General features: G+C 40.3%; 1 protein-coding gene across 1 annotated transcript in view; it reads left to right on the forward strand.

Moving 5' to 3' along the window:
- slf1 (SMC5-SMC6 complex localization factor 1) overlaps nucleotides 1-19,605 on the forward strand; it is a 73,083-nt gene that overhangs the window by 20,868 nt on the left and 32,610 nt on the right. Inside the window, exons 3-7 of the mRNA XM_060836761.1 lie at nucleotides 456-534; nucleotides 1,279-1,519; nucleotides 14,667-14,829; nucleotides 17,056-17,277; nucleotides 17,404-17,475. Of these exons, the coding sequence (XP_060692744.1) occupies nucleotides 456-534; nucleotides 1,279-1,519; nucleotides 14,667-14,829; nucleotides 17,056-17,277; nucleotides 17,404-17,475 (777 nt within the window). The remainder of the gene's footprint in view (nucleotides 1-455; nucleotides 535-1,278; nucleotides 1,520-14,666; nucleotides 14,830-17,055; nucleotides 17,278-17,403; nucleotides 17,476-19,605) is intronic.

Below are 19,605 nucleotides of genomic sequence, written 5' to 3' on the forward strand. Positions count from 1 at the left end.
AAGTAGGTTACAGTATGAATGCTTATTCAGGGGTATCCTTTGGTACAGAAACCGGTCTACATGCTGCTTGCAGCATGAGGCTGATAAGAATTGAAAGATGTTAAGAAACAGTGTTGGTTGGAAGAGTAAAATAAACTATTTTTAATAGTGCATATGAATGAGTGGAAATACTGTATAGTAAACAGTGATTCTCTTCAGCAACTCACTCACAAGCATAATACAATACCTCCTCAATATTGATCAGTCACGTGCCTAACATGAGAATTGAGATCCTGGCAAAACAACCAGTTGGATTAGGTTAGTCTCTTCATCTTAGAAGAACAAGTGATCATTTTTAGTCTGTTTCTAATATCGCTAGCAGTGCATTTTTAAAAGGAAAATAATACCATCAATGATGGGATCTGCAGAATGTCTGTTTCTAACTAAACATGTTACTTAATTTCCTCTAAATCTAGGAATATAAGCAGCAGTGCACTCATATGATAGCAAGTAAGCCAAGTCGCAGTGAAAAATTTTTAGCAGCTTGTGCTGCAGGTGAGTCAAAACATTCCAATTTACCTTGCTTGAATCAAAATTAGTTTGTTTTCATTGTTTTTACCCAATCTCTTACTGCAAATAGTGTAGTCAACCACCAGTACTGTAAATGAGCATACTCATTTATTTTATCCCGCAGGATAGAAAATTTAGTTATTGAAGCATGAGCTCTTGCATCAGCAACTGATTTCACTTTTCCAAGAGATCTGATAGGATTTTGTCATTGCTCATGTCATTTTGGAGCTGCCCCTTGTACTTGCATAATTACTTCACTCAGTGTGAGTGTGCTATAAGTAACAATCTCTGGTATTGGGAGAGATCAAGGATTCCAGCCACCAGTGCATTCTTTCCTACATTTCTAAAGCAAATTTTGTAGAGATATATGTTGCAAGCAGTATGCATGAAGTGAACATGATGGATGGATAATGCCTTCAACTGAAGTGGTTAGAAGGGCAGAATGACAGTACTGTGTGCAAGAGAAAGTGTGCCTTAATATCCTGAGATTAGCAGAAGCATGTCTGGAAGCTTTAAAAAGTCACCAAGTTATTAGTGTCTGAATTGTAGGGGGAGAGAATATTCCTGAACTGGGTCAATTGCTTAGCCCAGAACTAATATTTTAAGTAATTTGCTAAACCTTATTGACTTCCATTTTAATTACACTTTTAAAGTTGCAACACTTCACACTTGTTACTATGTTAGTACCACGATCGAGAAATGTTTGTTTTTATTCTTATTTTTTTTTAGGAAAGTGGGTTTTGACTCAAGATTACGTCATTGATAGTGCTAAAGATGGCAGGTGGCTTAATGAAATCCAGTATGAGTGGGGATATAAAATTCAAAGTATTTCACAGTATCCCGTGCCAATGGAATCTGCGCCAAAAATGTGGCGCGAGGAGCTGGCCCGTTCGAGTAAACCAGGAGTGTTTCACAACTGGAAAGTAGTCCTTCTGATCAACGATGAAACGAGGAGAAATATTTTCAAAAGGTACCATTCAGAAGGGACATTATTAATCAGAAATTGCTGGTAAAACTCTGGTGTTGCAGCAGCTGTGGAGAGAAAGCAGAGTTAACGTTTCATGTCCAGTGACCCTTCATCAAAATGCCTTTATTCTGGGTCACTGGATCTGAAATGTTAACTCTGATTCCTTTCTACAGTTGCTGCTGGACCTGTTGAGTATTTTTTTTCTAGCAACTTCTTCTGTCTGATTAGTATCATCCGCAGTTTTTGTTTGGGACCCCTCGTGTTTAATTATTTTGGGCTCAATGATATTTTTATTCCAAGGCTTGCTGACTTTATAAATTTGTTGTTGATGTTGATGTTGATGTTGATTTTTTGATCAATGAAGTTTACAAAGGATATTGAATTATGGGGACAGCACGATGGCTCAGTGGTTAGCACTGCTGCCTCACCGCACCAGGGACCAGGTTTGATTCCAGCCTTTGGCAACTGTGCAAATTCCACCCATGCATTCTCCCAGTGTCTGCATGGGTTTCCTCCCACAATCGAAAGATATGCAGGATAGGTGAATTGGCAATGTAAAATTGCCCATAGTGCTGAGGGATGTGTAAGTTTAGGTGAATTATTTCTCCACCCTGGAGGCTCCCTGATTAAAGGGATTTTGCCCGAAACATTGATTTTCCTGCTTGTCAGATGCTGCCTGACCTGTGTGTTTCCAGCACCACTCTGATCTGGTTTTCAGCATCTGCAGTCCTCACTTTTGCCTCTGGACATATAGAACCTACTAAAAACCAGGCGTGAGGCCTTCAGATCAGGAGACCCACTCAAATACAAGGAATCCAAGTATGACCTTCGCAGAGCCATTAAAACAGCCAAGGCCCAATACCAATCCAAACTAGAGACCCAACCAGACACCTGGCAAGGACTGAATGACATCACCGGTTCTAAAAAGAATGCAAGATAGCAGACGATGACATATCCCTCCCAAACTGTTTCGACGCCTTCTGGGCTCTATTTGAGTAGAATTTCGGCGGAGCGGTAACGCCCTATTCCGACAAATCCTACCTCAACAGTCACCGCATCAGAGGTCAGATCAGTTTTCCTTTGTGTGAATCCAAGGAAAACAATGGGACCAGGCCTTGCATTCAGAGCATGCGCAGATCAACTGGTAGAGGTCTTCTCAGACATCTTCAACCTCTCCCTGCAGCAGGCCACTGTCCCTGCCTGTTTCAAGAGGACTAACATCATCCCTGTGCCTAAGAAGGCACATGCAGTATGTCTCAATGACTACCACCCAGTGGCCCTAACTTTGATCACGAAGTGCTTTTGAAAGGCCGGTCATGGCATTAATCAACTCCAGCCTCCCAACTACTCTTGACTAACTCCATTTGCCTATCTGACCAACAGATCCACATCTGATGCCATATAACTTGCCCTTCGCTGCACCCTGGAACATCTTGACACCAAGAACAGCTTTGTAAGAATCCTACTCGCTGACTACAGTTCAGCCTTTGACACTAATATCCCCTCGAGACTGATTACTAAACTTGGTGATCTCAGACTAAGCCCCATTCTCTGCAACTGGATCCTCAGTTTCCTGACCCACAGGCCACAATCAGTGAAGACTGGGGACAATATTTCATCATCACTAACAATCTCCAGTGGAGCCCTCCAGGAGTGTGTACTTATTCCCCTACTGTACTCACTGTATACCCATGACTGCTTTGTCAAATACCAGATTAATGCCATTTACAAGTTTGCTGATGACAATACCGTAGTCAGTTGAATCTCGGATGGCGACAGACAGGAGGTGGAAAAATGGTGCACTGAGAACAACCTAGCTCTCAATGCCGGCAAAACCAAGGAATTCATTATTGAGAACAGGTGGGAAGTGTCAAACTCCTGGGAGTGGTCATCTACAACAAGCTTTCTTGGACTTTTCATGTGACTGCACTAGTTACAAAGACCCAACAATGTTTCCTCTTCCTCAGGCAGCTGAGGAAATTTGGCATGACGGCGAATACGCTTGCCAACTTTTATAGGTGTGCTATTGAGAGCATTCTGTCTGAATGTATGGCAACTAACAGTCAAGATCTGAGACGGTTACAGAGAGTGGTGAACTCTGCCCGGACAATCACAAAGGCCAACCTCCCATCCATAGAATTCATTTACTAGGACCACTGTCAAGGAAAGGCTGCCAGTATTCTTAAAGATCCATCCCACCCTGGCAATGTTTTTCTGCATCCTCTACCATCGGAGAAGGTACAGAAGCCTGAATACATGCTCCAGCTGGTTTTGCAACAGTTTCTACACAACTGTTGTTAGAATACTGAATGGACTCTTAATGTTTGCCTGTACCTGTTTTGTTTTTGCTGTTTACTATTTATGCAACTTCATTCTGTGATCTGCCTGTACTGCTCTCAAGACAAAGCTTTTCACTGTGCCTCAGTACATGTGACAATAAATTCAATTCAATTTGGAGAGGGTAAGTTACAGCATGGTAGCTACATGCATGGAAAGTTGCACAAGAGACCAGCATTTTAAAAAAAAATGAAAGCCTTTGGTGCACTATTTGGAAATGAGGCAGTTAACAAAATGGTGAAGTGACAATATCAGCAGATGCATGGGAATGCTACCACCGGAAACTTCTCTGAAGCCACTTGCTGTCCTGACTTGGAATTGCTGTTCCTTGTTGATCTTGAGTCAAATCTGAGAACTCACTTAACTTTGTGGATGTGCCATCACCATCACCACCTGGACTGTAGCAATTCAAGAAGGAGGCCCACCATCGCATTCAGAAAGGAATATTTGTTACCAAATTGCAGTAAATGCAGTCAATCAATGTGTCAGGTGGAAATAAGGACTTGACCAGAAATTTGAGTTCTGGGTTAAGTAGTTGTGAATCCTATGGTTTACCAAGTAATAGTAGTTGAACTTGTTGGCGACAGTAGTGGAAGCACCTGAAATGTGTGGAGTTTGTGGGAAGTCTTTAATATAATGAATTTATTGACCAAGGTTGGGATTTATCCAAGACCAGGTGTTAAGCACAAACTTTTTTTTATCCTTTTTTTTAAATAGGTGCGGATGACTGACCAAAACCAGCTATTGCCCATTTCTAATTGACTTTTGAAAGATAATAAGTTGCTGTCTTAATGCTGCTACTATGTAGTAAGGAGATTCCTGCAGAATAGTGGAAAAAATATAGAATTTTCACCCTGTGCCTATGAAGGAATGGAAACATATTTGGCAAATGTTATATGACCAAGCCATGATTCCATGCTGAGGGAAGACACTAGTGCTAGTTGAAGGAAAGAAAGAATTGCTGAAATATTCTTGCTACAATAATAGGTAAGACTAGAATCTCCCAATTAGTGCCAGTGAGCTGGACAACAATCTATTGAAGAGGGTGTTATGATTAAATATGTAGAAGACTGCAGAGAGGTTGACCAGGATAGAGTGGGCATGCACTAAGGTCATAAGGTGTCATTTGTTATGTTTAGGGCTGGTTTCAGTACATTGATAGGGAGGAAACCTTTTGATGTTCAAATGGAATTGGGGGTAAGATGAGAACAAGCAACACACCTTTGGAGAGAAAAGTGTTGAATATCTGTATATCCACTACCTGAGGAAAGAGGACCACTTATAGTGCCAGTTAACATTGTGGCATAGAAAGAAAACTAGTGGTCAGACTTTTAATAAATTTTGGAGCAATTTGAGTCTCCTAAACCAGGTGCTCGCAGCAAAGGTATGGTCAGAGATACTTAGACCAAGGCAGGATGCACAGTTTCAGAACTAAGGAAAGGAAAGAGGTAGAGGTGCAAACTGATGGGTATTAAGAAAGCAAAAGAAGAGCAGAGGCACCTCACATTACAGAAATGGTTGTGCTACTGGTGATCAAGAAAAAGATTTGTGTAGATGGTGTTATGACATGGGGTAGAACCTCCTGTTTAATTTAAACCAGCAACACCCAAAAGATTTATCTCGTGCAGTAATCTGTGAAAATTTTTGAGGAGAAAGTGAGGTCTGCAGCTGCTGGAGATCAGAGCTGAAAAAGTGTTGCTTTCCAGCAACACATATTCAATCTGTGAAAATTTACCAAAACTATTTAAAGTAAAAGTCAACAACTTTATTTCTTAAGATTTAACAGAATGATTACCTTCCCCTTCTACAATACTAGTCCGAGGAAAACCCCCAATTAAGATTTAACAAAAGAGGGAGTCTGACCCCACCCCACAGGTCACCAATAGGATAAACAACACACTCAGAAATCTACAAAAAAACGGACAGATAACCAGGTCTGGCCTACAAAGAATGAAACCTGAAAGCAATAACACCCCCAGATTCTATGGACTACCAATAGTACACCAACCAGACATCCCACTCAGACCCGTAGTATCACTACCATGGACACCATCACACAAACTGGCTGAAGAGTTACAACAAAAACTGAAACACCTGATCAGCAGATCCAGACACTCTCTATACAGTCAACACAAGAATTCTTGGACATCAGAAATATACACATAGACAAGGAAGAAACCATGGTCTCATTTGATGTAACGGCACTGTTCACCTCTATCGACAAAACCCTAGCCAGAGAAACAATATCCAACCTGCTGGACATACACAACAGCCAACAGGACGTTAAGCCTATTAACAAAGACGGCATACTTAAACTACTGGACCTGTGCCTCGCAATACACTTCACATTCAACAACCAGATATACGAACAAATCAACGGAACACCTATGGGCTCACCGATCTCTGGACTCATTGCAGAAGCAGTAATGCAAAGATTAGAACAAACGGTCTTAACGCAAATACAACCCAAACTCTGGGTCAGATATGTGGATGACACCTTTTGTAATCATTAAAAGCACAGAAATAGAGAACACACCACCCAATCATCAACGCTATACTCGCAGGAATCTGATTCACGAGAGGAAGAAAAGGACAACCAGGTCCCATTCCTAGACGTGATGGTACAGAGAACACCGAACGGAGAATTCAGCATGTAGGTATACAGAAAAGCCACACACACACCAAGTCCTGAACTATGAAAGGAACCATCCCAACACACACAAAAGAAGTTGCATCAGGACACTATTCAAAAGGGCCACAACACACTGCAGTACACCAGAACTGCAAAAAGAGGAAGAACACCTATACAAGGTATTCACCAAAAACGGATACCCACGCAATTTCATCAACAGATGCCGAAGGGAAAGACAACAAAATGAGGACATGCCGCAACCCAAAGGACTAGCCACACTACCATATATCAGGAGCATTTCTGAACTGACAGCCAGACTACTGTGACCACTAGGACTCATAACAGCACACAAACCAACAGCCACTCTCGGACAACAACTCGCCACAATTAAAGGACCCGATACCCAGCATGAGCAAAACCAATGTAGTGTAGAAAATCCCATGCAAGGACTGCACAAAACACTACATAGGACAAACAGGAATACAGCTAACAACCCGCATCCACGAACACCAACTAGCCACGAAACGACACGACCAGTTATCCTTAGCCACACACACAGATGACAAACAACATGAATTCGACTGGGACAACACCTACTATTTTATAGCGCAAGCCAAACCGAGAATAGCCAGGGAATTCCTAGAGGCATGGCACTCCTCCACTGATTCTATCAACAAACACATCGACCTGGACCCAATAGACCGGCCACTGCAGCGGACAGCAACTGACAACCGGAAGTGGCAGAGATGAGCCACTATAAATGCCGAAGGAAACATGACAGAAACGCTTCACTGGAGGCTCCCAAGCACTGAGGATGTCGCCTAGAAAGGGGACGCAACGTTTGCAACAAAACTCCCAGCTCGGCGAACAGAACCACAACAACGAGCACCCGAGCTATAAATCTTCTCCCAAACTTGGAGATTTCACAAAAGTTCAAAACCAGCCAGATGTTGAATCTTCTATTTCTCCGGTCGTCTTTTATTCTTAGGGATTTTTCTTTCACACCAGTTATTGATCGATTAAAGGTACCTTTTTCACAAAGCTATTCTCCAGGCAGTCTATAGATGCTGGTGCCATGGCTGTTCTCCTCCCAACTGTTCAATTTTCCAAGGTCTTATACCGCCAAATCATCGGATTGTGTCATTGTCTTTTAAGGTTGTCAATATACTAAATTCAAATTTGATTGGAGTTTGGTATTTTTTTGGGGGGTATAATTTAAACTGGCCTAATTCATGTCGGTTTTTCATTTCTAGGCCACCAGCTACCCTTGCTACTGAATCGCATTTAGATTATACCTTGTTCAGAAAACTTGGTGCTGTCAGTTCTGCTAGCTCTAAACTTTCTTGAAGATGCAGCGCACCCACATCTTCATAGCACCTCTTCTCTTTCCCCCCGCCCCGGGGGAAAAAACCCTCATGATGAGATATACAGATAACTTTAACTTCACCTTATCATCTCCTATACCTGTGTATATATTTAATGTTTTTAGATGAGATTTGTATTTACTTTAAATGTTATCGGTTAAATCTACAATAATACATCTGTTATTACATTCATCAACAATACTCCAATCAATTGAACTGACAATAATCGAGCTTTATTGTAAGTACTGCAGCAATTTGGCTGTGACTTGGAAAGGGGAAGGATCCAGTTTGTTCCCTGTTTCCTTCCAAGTTTTGTGCCTTTTAGAAGAAAAGGAATACCTTTTGTATACATTAAAATATGCTGACCAATTACAGATGATCAAAAAATGTGCATCATCTGTAACACCGAGCCTTAGCCTAAAAAGAGAATTAATCATTTGCGTCATTCCATAACTGATTCTATTATACGGACCTTTTGTTTAATCTGAGATCTGCAGTTCGAAATATACAAGGAGCCTTGAAAAAGATTACTGAAGTTTTATAAACGTATGGAATTTGTTTACATTCAACCTGATCTTGAAAGCTGTTTCTGACCTTTTTTTTGTCTTTTAACTCGAGAATTGACCAATTTTATTTTCCATCATGCTATGTTAATGTTGCCTACAATGCAACATTACAACCCACAACATGTATGAATTTTAAATTAAAAGTTGGTAACATAAGACTCCAAAGAAATAGTCTCATATTCTTGTCCTTAAAGCATTCTAAGAATATAAGCGGATTGTGATCCATGTACACAACTGTCTCTGACATATTGTTCGTCACATAAACACTAAAATGTTGTAAGGCTAGTAACCAAACTCAATAATTCTTTCTTGATTGTGGAGTATTTTCTCTGGTGGATGTTGATCTTCTGCAAAAAGTAACCAACTCCCAGTTCAATCCCATCCTCAGATTTCTGTAGTACAGCTCCAACTCTTGAGTCACTAGGATCAATGGTGACTTTAAAAGGTTTTGAAAAGTTTGATGTAGCTAAAACTGGTTTGGTGGTTAATATGGCTTTCAAACGATCGAATGTCTCCAGCCATGGTTGTGTCCACTGAAACTTTGCTGAAGACTAACACAAATTGGTTAACAGTGCCACGACACTGCTGACGTTTGGAACAAACTTCCTACAGAATCCTCTGAGTCTTCAGAATCGAAGTGCCTTTTTCTTTTGAGGTTGGTTGTGGACATTTCTCTATGGCCTTCAACTTTTGTATTCTGTGGGGTCAACCTTCCATGACCGATGTTATGTCCCACGAATGTCACCTCTGCTTTTGTGAATCCAGTTTTAAGTTGATCACCAGTTTTGCTTCTCGCAGTCATTCAAAGAGCTCTGCCAACTGTACCATATTATCTTTCCAGGACTTAGATCATTACATCGTCCAAATAGATGGCACAGTTTGTTAATCCAGACACCACTCTGTTCATGCGTCTTTGGAATGATGCGGGTACGTTCTTCTTTCCAAAGGGTATCACTTTAAACTTTTAGCCCATTTGCAGTTAGAAATACAGAAATTTCTTTTGCCAAACTGATAATGTGTGGTTACTGGCAGGTACCTTTTTTAAGTCCAACTTGGTGATGTAACTGGTTTGTCCGACTTTTTCGATACAGTCCTCCAATCTAGGAATTGGAGAGGAGTCCTTTTTATTTATGGCATTTACTTTCTGATAATCCATGCAGAATCGCTGAGTTCTGTCCAGTTTAGGAACTAAGACAATCGACAAACTCTATATGCTCTGGCTTGGTTCAACAATGTCCTCGTTGAGCATAGCCTCTACCTCCATCTGGACCTGTCTGGCTTTGAAAGGATTAAGCCGATCGGTGTGTTGTTTTATCAGAGCAGTATTCCCTATATCTATTTCATGTACAATAGCATTAGTCCTCCCCATCTGTTTTTTGCGCATATCCTTATACTGCAGTAACAAATCTCTCAACTGTGTGTTCTCTGCTCGTGAGGCAGTTAGTTTACTCACTTATTCCACTCCTCAAGGACTTCATTTTCTAATCTATTTTTGAGGCATATCAAAATCTACGTCAACTGGATTTGATTCCTCACTGTGCAAGGCAGTAACTATACTATTTCTCCAGTTCTTTCTCTCTCGTATAATACATGTTCACATGACATACCCAATACCTTTTTCTTTTCTATCTGGCATCTTTATAGTTCACCTGACTCAACATTTTCTCAATTCGATAAAGACCACTAAACCCGGCTTTGAAGGGATCTCCTATCACTGGTAGCAGTACTAACACATCAAAAAGTCCAAGTCTCACAACTTTTATCTGCCACCTGTTTCATTCTATACTGTGCCCTCTTTTAGGTGCTGTTTAGCTTACTTGCCGACTCAATTAAGTCTCTCCCTCACTTCCGATACATGATCCAAGTGTGAGATCTCTGATTTTGGTCCTGTCAATTTCTTTTTTTAATTTCAAAGAGCCTCTTGCTTCATGACTGAATATTAACTCGAAGGGAATGGGCATCGCTGGCAAACAATATGAATGGGATACCTTTATCCAAATCATTGGAGTAAATCTGACCGTGTGCTTTCAACATGGATTTCCAGGTCTGATGCCACCTCTCTCAAGCTCCCTGGAATGATACACACTAGATTTCAAGTGCTGTATACCTAAGCTATTCATAACCACCTCAAACAGCCAAGCAGCAAAATTTGATCCCTGGTCTGACTAATCTCTCTGGGTAAAAAAATGAGGTCTGCAGATGCTGGAGATCACAGTTGAAAATGTGTTACCGATTAAAGCACAGCAGGTCAGGCAGCATCCAAGAAATAGGAAATTCGACGTTTCGGGCATAAGCCCTTCGCCCGAAACGTCGAATTTCCTATTCCTTGGATGCTGCCTGACCTGCTGTGCTTTAACCAGCAACACATTTTCAACTGTAATCTCTCTGGGTAGCCCATACAGTGTGAAGACCGCTACTGCCTCCATTTATCACCTGTTTTGTCTTAATAATCCATAATGGAATTGTCTCTGGAAATCTGCTCAACACGTCCATTATGGTTAATCAGTAGTGGTTCCCACTTTTAGTTCTTGGGAGGGGACCTACACAATCAATTATAACCTGCATGCAAGGTTCTTCAAATGCAGAAATTGGCAATAAAAGTGTTGATTTTGTTACCACCTGTGGCTTGCCTAACATTTGGAATGTATGACATGTACAGCAAAAGTTAACCACATCCTTGTGCATTCCAGGCCAATAAAAATGTTTTTTTATCTTTTAACCTTTCATACCCCTAGGTAACCTCCTACAGGTAGGTCATGTGCTACTCGTAACACCTTCTGTCTGTATGCTACCGACAACACAATCTGGTTCACTTTGGCCCATTTCTCCTCTGCACTAACCTGTTGTGGTCTCCATTTCCATCTTTGGATGCTGTCTTTGAGATAATATTCTCTGCCTCCTTTTCGGAGTACGCATCCACATATATATCTCTTATCATCTTGTCTTGCTGTTGTAAGCCCCTTATCCTTTCAGGACTAAACACTTCTGTCTGACCCTCTGCCTGTTCAGGTTTTTCCTACACCATTATGTCAAACAGGCGATCTGCTCATTGAACCTCAACTCCTTCATCTTTCTCTTTTTGTTTCGTGCTGTGATTTATGATAGTGAGATCTGGTTATTACACAATCTGGGAACACACCAGGATATTTCTGTTAACTCTGCAATGTCTTGGTCTTCCTTGGGCTTCTGCACACCAACGGGTGTCACTCCCACCTTGGATCCTGCCAAATCATTCCCAAGAACAAACTGAATTCCTGGAACTGACACAGTGGAAGTGACTGACACTTGCCCAACCTTGAGTTGGCACTCCAACCTAATCGTATATCGAGGAATGCTAAATTTCTGTCCATCTATCCCACAAGTTACCATGCTCTGAGGTAACAGATCAAAAAGAGTGCATATCTGCTCATCCCTAACTATCAGCGACTGGTTAGATCCCATATCTCTCAAAATTATAACTTGTCCTTCTCCCCCAGTTCTTTCTGACTAAACTTTATCCACAAAGGCAAATTCTTTGTAGAGATCAGATACTGACTCCATGCCCAGCCCCTGCTGATGCTGTGCACACTCCTGTGTTTTGACTCTTTGTGGAGTCTCCTTTATTACCTTCACTAATGCCACTGTCTTGGCTTATTTTACCACATCTTTTCCCACCACACCTTTCTTTAATGACCAGCACTGTGACTTTGTGTCCCAATTTACCACAGTGGAAACGCCTAAGGCCTTTTCCCCCTTCTTTCCATCCTCTTAGGTTTCCTTTTCATCCTGTGGTAAATTCTTACCAGTGCTCTCTCTACTCTTGGTTTAGTTGTACAGGATCTCTCCTTCTGCCTTCATAGGATGAAATTCTGGCCGGAAGCTTGTCTTATGCACCAATATGTATTCATCTGCTAATTCTGCTGCTCTTCTCACTTCCTGAACTTGCTGTTCCTCTGCGTGAATTCTAATCATCACTGGAAATGAGTTTTTAAACTCCACCAGCAGAATAATCTCTCCAAGAGCCTCAAAGGTCCTATCTATTTTCGAAGCATGCACCCATCGATCAAAATAATGTGTTTAATTCTTTCGATCTCAACATAAGTCTGACCTGGTTCCTTCATTGCGTTTCTGAACCGCTGTCTTTATGCTTCTAGTACTAATTCATAAACACTTAAAATAGCCTGTTTAACCTCTTCATGATCTTCTGACAGAGCGACAAATACCTCACTAGCTGTACTGACCAGTTTAGTCTGAACTAGCATTACCCATAAATCCTCAGGCCACTCAATCTGCCTAGCCAATTTTTCAAATGAAATAAAGAATGCTTCAATATCTTTCTCATCCAAATGTGGCAATCGACATATATTGTATATACCACTACCTTCTCTTTTAATCTCCATCCTGTTAACTTGACTTCGCTGATTAAGTTGCAACTTCTCAAGTTCAAATGCTCTCTCTTTGCTCAGCTAAAACCTTCACACACACACTCACTATCCTAACTTAATTTTCCTCAATTGTCATTTAGGTTTTTCTACCTCTACTGCACTTGTCTGTTTCTCTGATACAGTTTGAGTTTCTTTCTTACAATTTCAGCTTTACTTTTGTCCTTTTGTGAAGCCCGATCTAACTTATGCTTAAAAATTTTGGCCTTTAGAAGGAAAACAAAGTTTCTTGGCAAATTTTCAGAAACTTCTTCAAATCCCAGAACCTCATTATCAATGACAAGCCATTTCTCTCACTTTTATAATCAACCACACGTCACCAAAATTGGCAATTCTCCTCCCAACTGTTCAATTTTCCCTGGTGTTATACACCCAAAGCATTGGCTTGTCATTTTGGCTTTTAAGATTGTTAAATACTAAATTTTAAACTTGATTGGAGTTTCATTTTTCTGGGGTTTAATTTAAACTGATGGGCTTAATTCAAAACTGTTTTGTCATTTCCAGGCAACTAGCCACTGAATGACATGTTCGATTTATGTATTGTTCAGAACACTTGGTGCTGTCATATCGTTCTGCTAGCTTTTAACTCTCTAAAAGATACAGTACACCCACATCTTCATAACAATGGCTCGTAATGGGAAAAAAAAGTGTTTTATTCTAATTCCAGGATTACCCTAGAGAATATAAGAGTTTGTGGTTTTGTCAGAGAAGGTAAAGGTTTGATGTGACCACACTCTCTGCTCTAGAGATGAATGATTGATCCACTTGTATGTCTATACACTTTTAAACCTATACCCGTTTTAAATTGGAATGGGACTGTCATATGTAGTGATACAACACCACTTTTTTTTTTGGATCCAGAATATTAAACCTGGACATGGTCAAACAGATTGGCAGCTGCAGACTTCTTATGACAATTGAAGATCAAAGTTGCAAGTGACTTGTCAACAATTTTCTTGTGGTTGACTCAGTGGTGGGATTGGAAGTCTGGAGAGTTGTCTGGTGAGGGGATACAAGAAAGTGGTTGGAAATGCTCATGTCATGATATGAGATCAGAGATATTAGGAGACTGCCTTTTTAAAGTGTACATGTACATCTCTTCATGTAATGTATCTTATTGCCAGTCAAGGCCAAAGACTTTGGAACTCTGGGGATGCTGGGTTATAGCAGTGAAGAACAAATCCGGTTGGAGTGAGCTCAAGAGATGTACATTATCTTGAATTTACTATTTAGACTTTGAGCATAACTTACCTTCTCAATATTAAAAACCATTGCATTACAATAATTGTCAGGATTCTTTTTAACTGAATACAAATAGCTAAACGTGATGAGAGATTGGTGTCTTCCCAAACAATTTTTTTCACACATCTTTTCAAATAACAGCTGTGGATTTTCATGTGCTGCTTCTGTTGTACTGGCAGGCAGGAAGCAAGAAGGAATTGGCAGTGAGTTGATGTTTGTAATATAAATACAAAATAATATCTTCAATAAATTTTCAATTTGAATGAGTAATTTACTTACCTTGCAATCTTCAGATCTCTTTTTGGAAAAGGAAATTTTGAGAAAATATCATTCTTTTTTTCTAAAACATGAATACCAGCCATGAACCATGCCAGACAGTATCGCTTTAATTAGAAGCAGTTGTTGATTTTTGTTTTGGTAGGGTTGGGCAGAGAAGTGGCTTGGGGTTGTGGAATTCTCTATATGGAATATTCCTTTGGGAAATGGGCAGATGAGAAAAATAACTGCAGAGATGTGAATTTAGTTTTATATAAGGAGATAGACTTTATTAAGCTGAATGGATTTAAAAACTGGAGTTCTTTTTGTCAGAGTCCTACATGCTGGAAAAGCCACAGTGTATCATCGACCAAGACGGTGTTGCAAAATTACACATGTCTTAACAGAAAATCAAAATTATACAATGGAGCGATTGAAAAATACATACAAGGCACCTTACTTTCCTGTTGAGTACATTGGGCAATTCATATTAGAGGTAATTTACCAGTTTTTAAACTAAGTTCTTTGTTATTACAACATAGTTAACATTTTGTATGTCAGATAATAGAAACTAGTCTTCAGATACTAGAACATCATGTATCCGAAAACATTCAACTTCTATGCAAATTCAATTTTGTGGATTCTTTCAATGTGGCATAGTTCTTGTAGATCAAATAATTTTTTTCTTTGGCATTGGGGCCAGTGCCATGTGGTTAGGATTATGTGATCCAGTTCTTTAGTGGTGTAGTGCAACTCTGTAGAAAATGGTAAACCATGTCTCCTTTTACCAAGCAGTTAACTGCAATATTTTGAAACTTAACAGTCCTATTTTTTGACTTCTGTGATTGGGTAAGTGTCCAATATAAATGAAAGGCTGTTCTGGTGCAGTGGTGGTATCCCTACCTCTGAGCCACAAGGTCTAGATTCAGTGCAACCTGCCCCAGAGGTGTGCCATGACCCATTCAAAAAGGTTGATTTTAAAAATTTCTTCTGTGAGGCAAATGTGGTGTTAGGTTGCTGAGATTGTAGGGTGCCATGTAAGTAGAGTGGTACTTGCAGAGATTAGGATTTTAGGTGAGATGCCCTGGTGCAATGGGGCAGGTTAAAAAATGCAGGATTTAAGATGGGTCACAGCAGGCAGGAGAAATCCATCTGAAGTTTGGAGAGGCTGGGTGTTAGCAGTATGCATGAGTGTGGCAGTAGTGGTCAGGTCTGAGGGAGGTGTAGCTGGGTGTTCATACTTGAGTGAGTTAAGCTATTAAATACATAATCTAACTATTTTACTTCACTGGAATCATCTGATGTCTCCAGTTTAAATAGAGACTTATGGTTTTATTTGATCATTTTAGTTCATAGGATCCCTACGATGTGGAAGCAGGCCATTTGACTCATCACATCCCCTACCCCTGACATTCCAAAGACCATCCCACACAGTCCCAAATCCCTACCCTTGTAACCATGCATTTTACAATGGCTAATCTTTTTAGCATGGCAAATCCACCTAACTTGCACAACTTTGTACAGTGTGAGGAATCAGAGTACCCAGAGAAAACCCCATAAGACACTGGGAGAATGTGCAATTTTCACAGTCACCTGAGGGTGGAATCAAAGCCAGATTCCCGGTGCTGTGAAGCAGCAGTTATGACCACTGAGCCACCATTCCACCCTGTGTAGTTTCCTGCATTTATAGTAGAGTTGTAGAGATATACAGCATACACCCTTTGATTCAACCTGTCCATACTGACCAGTTATCCTAAATTAATTTCTTAGAATTTTTTTTAGAATCCCTACAGTGTGGAAACAGGCTCTTTGGCCCAACAAGTCCATACCGGCCCTCTAATGAGCAACTACCCAGACTCATTCCCTACCCTATTATCCTATATTTACCCCTGACTAATGCACCTAGCCTACACATCCATGAATGCTATGGGCAATTATAGCATAGCCAACTCACTTAACCTGCACATCTTTTCGATTGTAGGAGAAAACCCACGCAGACGCTAGGAGGAAGTCACACAAGGCTGGAATCAAACCTGGGTCCCTGGTGCTGTAAGGCAGCAATGCTAACCACTGAGCCACCGTGCTGCTTCTAATCCCATTTGCCAGCATTTGGCTGTATTTCTTCTAAACTCTTCCTATTTATGTACACATCTAAATGCCTTTTAAATGCTGTAATTGTCCCACTTCCTCTGGCAGCTCATTCCATATGCGCCCTAACCTCTGCACGGAAAAAGCTGACCCTTAAGTTCCTTTTTAAATCTTTCCACTCGCAGCTTTAACCTGTGCCCTCTAGTTTTGAACTCCTCTACCCTGGGGGAGAAAAGGTAAAAGAGAAAACCAGCCTTGAACAATACATTTTGATTTGTTGCATTATAGAAGTTTGTGTGTGATTTCTAATTATGAAAAGAATATTTTTCAAGTTCCATTCATGAAAGGGATAATCTATGACTTTGTTTCTAGCCTACCTAGCAGTATAGGCCCTATGTTCTAAGAGATGCTACTACAGTTTGGTTTTTTAGACACCATCTCTGAAGCCAAAACTGGTTGTAAGCTTTAATTCTTAAGGTCTGGGTCTCCTCAAGTGTGCACTGGACAAACATTGAAATCTTTTAAAACTAAAACTAGAATTAAAAATTGATGGGCTTAAGTTCTTCATTTGTTTACTACCACAGTATCTATGACAACTTCTAGCTTTTGTCATCACTGAAATTTTGATTTGCAGCCTTTTTGTTCTCCGATGTCTACTAAAGATGTTAGGATCTCCAGTGTAGATTTTCTGGATGTTGATCATATACCCTCCAGTCCTTTCCTGGATTCAACATTAAATGTTGCACAAATCTCGTGTCCAAATTCTTCTGTTTATTTCAAAGAAGTCAAACCTGAGGAGTCCTCTGTATCTCCAGAGTTTAAACGCAAACTTCAGATGTGCCTAAGTTCACCTGAGGTAAGATAACACAAAGAACTTATTCAGTACTATCTTTTTTTAATTCTTCACTTAGACTTTCAAAATTTAAGGTGGTACATTGGTTGTACATTAAATGTTTTTCTTGCATTTTTTTTAACTTATTAGACAATCCGAAGCAAATATGCACCATCTGGTACAGGATGCTGTTTGTATAACTCAACTACTAAACATCATCAGGTATGCTGATATTTTAAGTTTGCACTTTGAATGTGCTAAACCTCTACTGTTCTGTAGTATATTGTAATGTACTTTTTAATAGATTTTAAAACCAACATTGTTCATATCAGATTATATTTTTAACATTCATTTTACTTTTTAGTGCTTACAAGAAAGGATAGCTGATTATGGCATTATAGGCTGAATCTTCCCAATTTTTGACTAAGTGTCACCTTTTTTAGGGAGCTTTTATGGATAGTATATCTCCATGGGCTGTCATGTATTTTCTTAATGAGGGTACTTCTGCAAGACTGATTAAGTATACAGCATACTTCTGTGGCATCACTCTTGCACTGCCTTGTGCTTAGTAGCAGCTGAGGTACTCATTAGTCAGAACCCTCCAGCCTTTCACCACCACTACCATGCCACCATCAAGGCAGAATATGCCCTTTACAGATCCAGTGTGTGAAGAATTAAAGCTGAAAATGTGTTGCTGGAAAAGCGCAGCAGGTCAGGCAGCATCCAAGGAGAAGGAGAATCGACGTTTCAGGCATGAGCCCTTCAGGAATTCTGTGAAGAATTAAATGAAAGGTGGTCATTAGGGGAAAGTTAGAGCCCTGTTCTGATGACCATAATCTGGTGAACAGGGTGGTGTGCAAGAGTGCCATCCTCTATCCTCACCTCTTCTAAAGGAGACCACAACAACAGACCTTGTCAGTCTGGTTTGAAGTTGCCACTTGGGGTCATTGTCGTTTCCATGAACCAGAAGCATGCTCAGTGCAGGAAGGAGGTTAATTTTGTATCTTCTGCAAAAGTCAGTTTCCCCATTGAAGCCAGGGTTGTAATGACAGTTATTGACCCCCATACCTGACTTCCCATGTGCGCAAAACCCTTTGCTTCCTATTCTATATCAGCTTCTCCCACTCTTCTTTTATGCCTTGAGTTGATCATTCAGTTATCCCTTCTATATTCCAGCGTAATATCTCCAATTCCCACAATTTTTGGCTTCTGCATCATAGCCACGGGCTTGATTTTTAAAATTCTCTCATCGTTTTTTTTTCCAAATGCAAGACCCTTCCTCCTGCCACCAGACCTTCCTCCCACCCAAAAAATACTTGATATTCAACATTTAAGTAAACAGGACTGACTGCAGTCCATCCCACTAACTGCATTCTGTGCAGCTCCATGGCTGACTTGCTGCTAATCCATGGACTGATCACAGTCAACATGCAGGACCATCTATGGGCCCAGTCTCTGGATTGCAATGATAAGAATCCCCTGATCTGAAGCGGCTGACGGACCATGCCCAAGTCTCTGGATTGGTATCAGTGTGTCATCATACAGTGAAGAACCTGTGGTCTTGCCTGTGCCAACTTTCTTTGGAGTGTGCAGTTGGTCACTGACTGTAGAGCACATCCGAAGATGTTAGGCAATGTTTTCAATGGTGAATTCCTAGAGAAGATCTTTGTTACTGCAGCTGCTGATAAGAATTGAAGCCATCCAGCTGCTTTCTACTACCTGGGAAAGTAGGTATCCATATAGAAATTAGATACTAATGAGGTATCAAATAAATGCAAATAAACCCTTTACCACTCAAAAATGAGATATTTGTCTCCTTGTTGAAACTTACTTTATATGTGTCATGCATAATATGGTTTATTACTTTTGCACACCCAATGGCAGGATAGTCTCTCTATATTAGTCTTTCTTTTGGCTTTCTCAAATGTCATTGGTGTATTTTTGAGATTTTAATAGATTTCTTTGTTAGTGTGAACATTTAAAGCAATAGTACAGTGTAGTGATTGAATGGAGGAGTTGACTGGACAAAAAGGTTAGTTACGGTGTGAATCTCTGAGTTGAAGAAAGGCTTTAATCTAACCTGCCATTCTAAAATGAAGACCAAATACTGAACATTCTACTAGGAGTGAACCTTTAATCTCCTTCACCTATTCAGAAGGTGACAACTCTGAAAGATCAATGATACAGTGGAAGTAATATGATTCTGATATTGTCCATCATTTAACTCTTGGGTAACACCTATCTTTGTTAGCCAAGGTGCAATTCAGCAAACTTCTGTGCTCTTACTACTAACAACCGGTAAACAGGAGAGAGCTAATTGTTTCTGCAGAGTAAGATGTGGAGGTGCTGGTG

This window comes from Hemiscyllium ocellatum, chromosome 2 (genome assembly GCF_020745735.1).
Source record: "Hemiscyllium ocellatum isolate sHemOce1 chromosome 2, sHemOce1.pat.X.cur, whole genome shotgun sequence".
NCBI lineage: Eukaryota > Metazoa > Chordata > Chondrichthyes > Orectolobiformes > Hemiscylliidae > Hemiscyllium > Hemiscyllium ocellatum.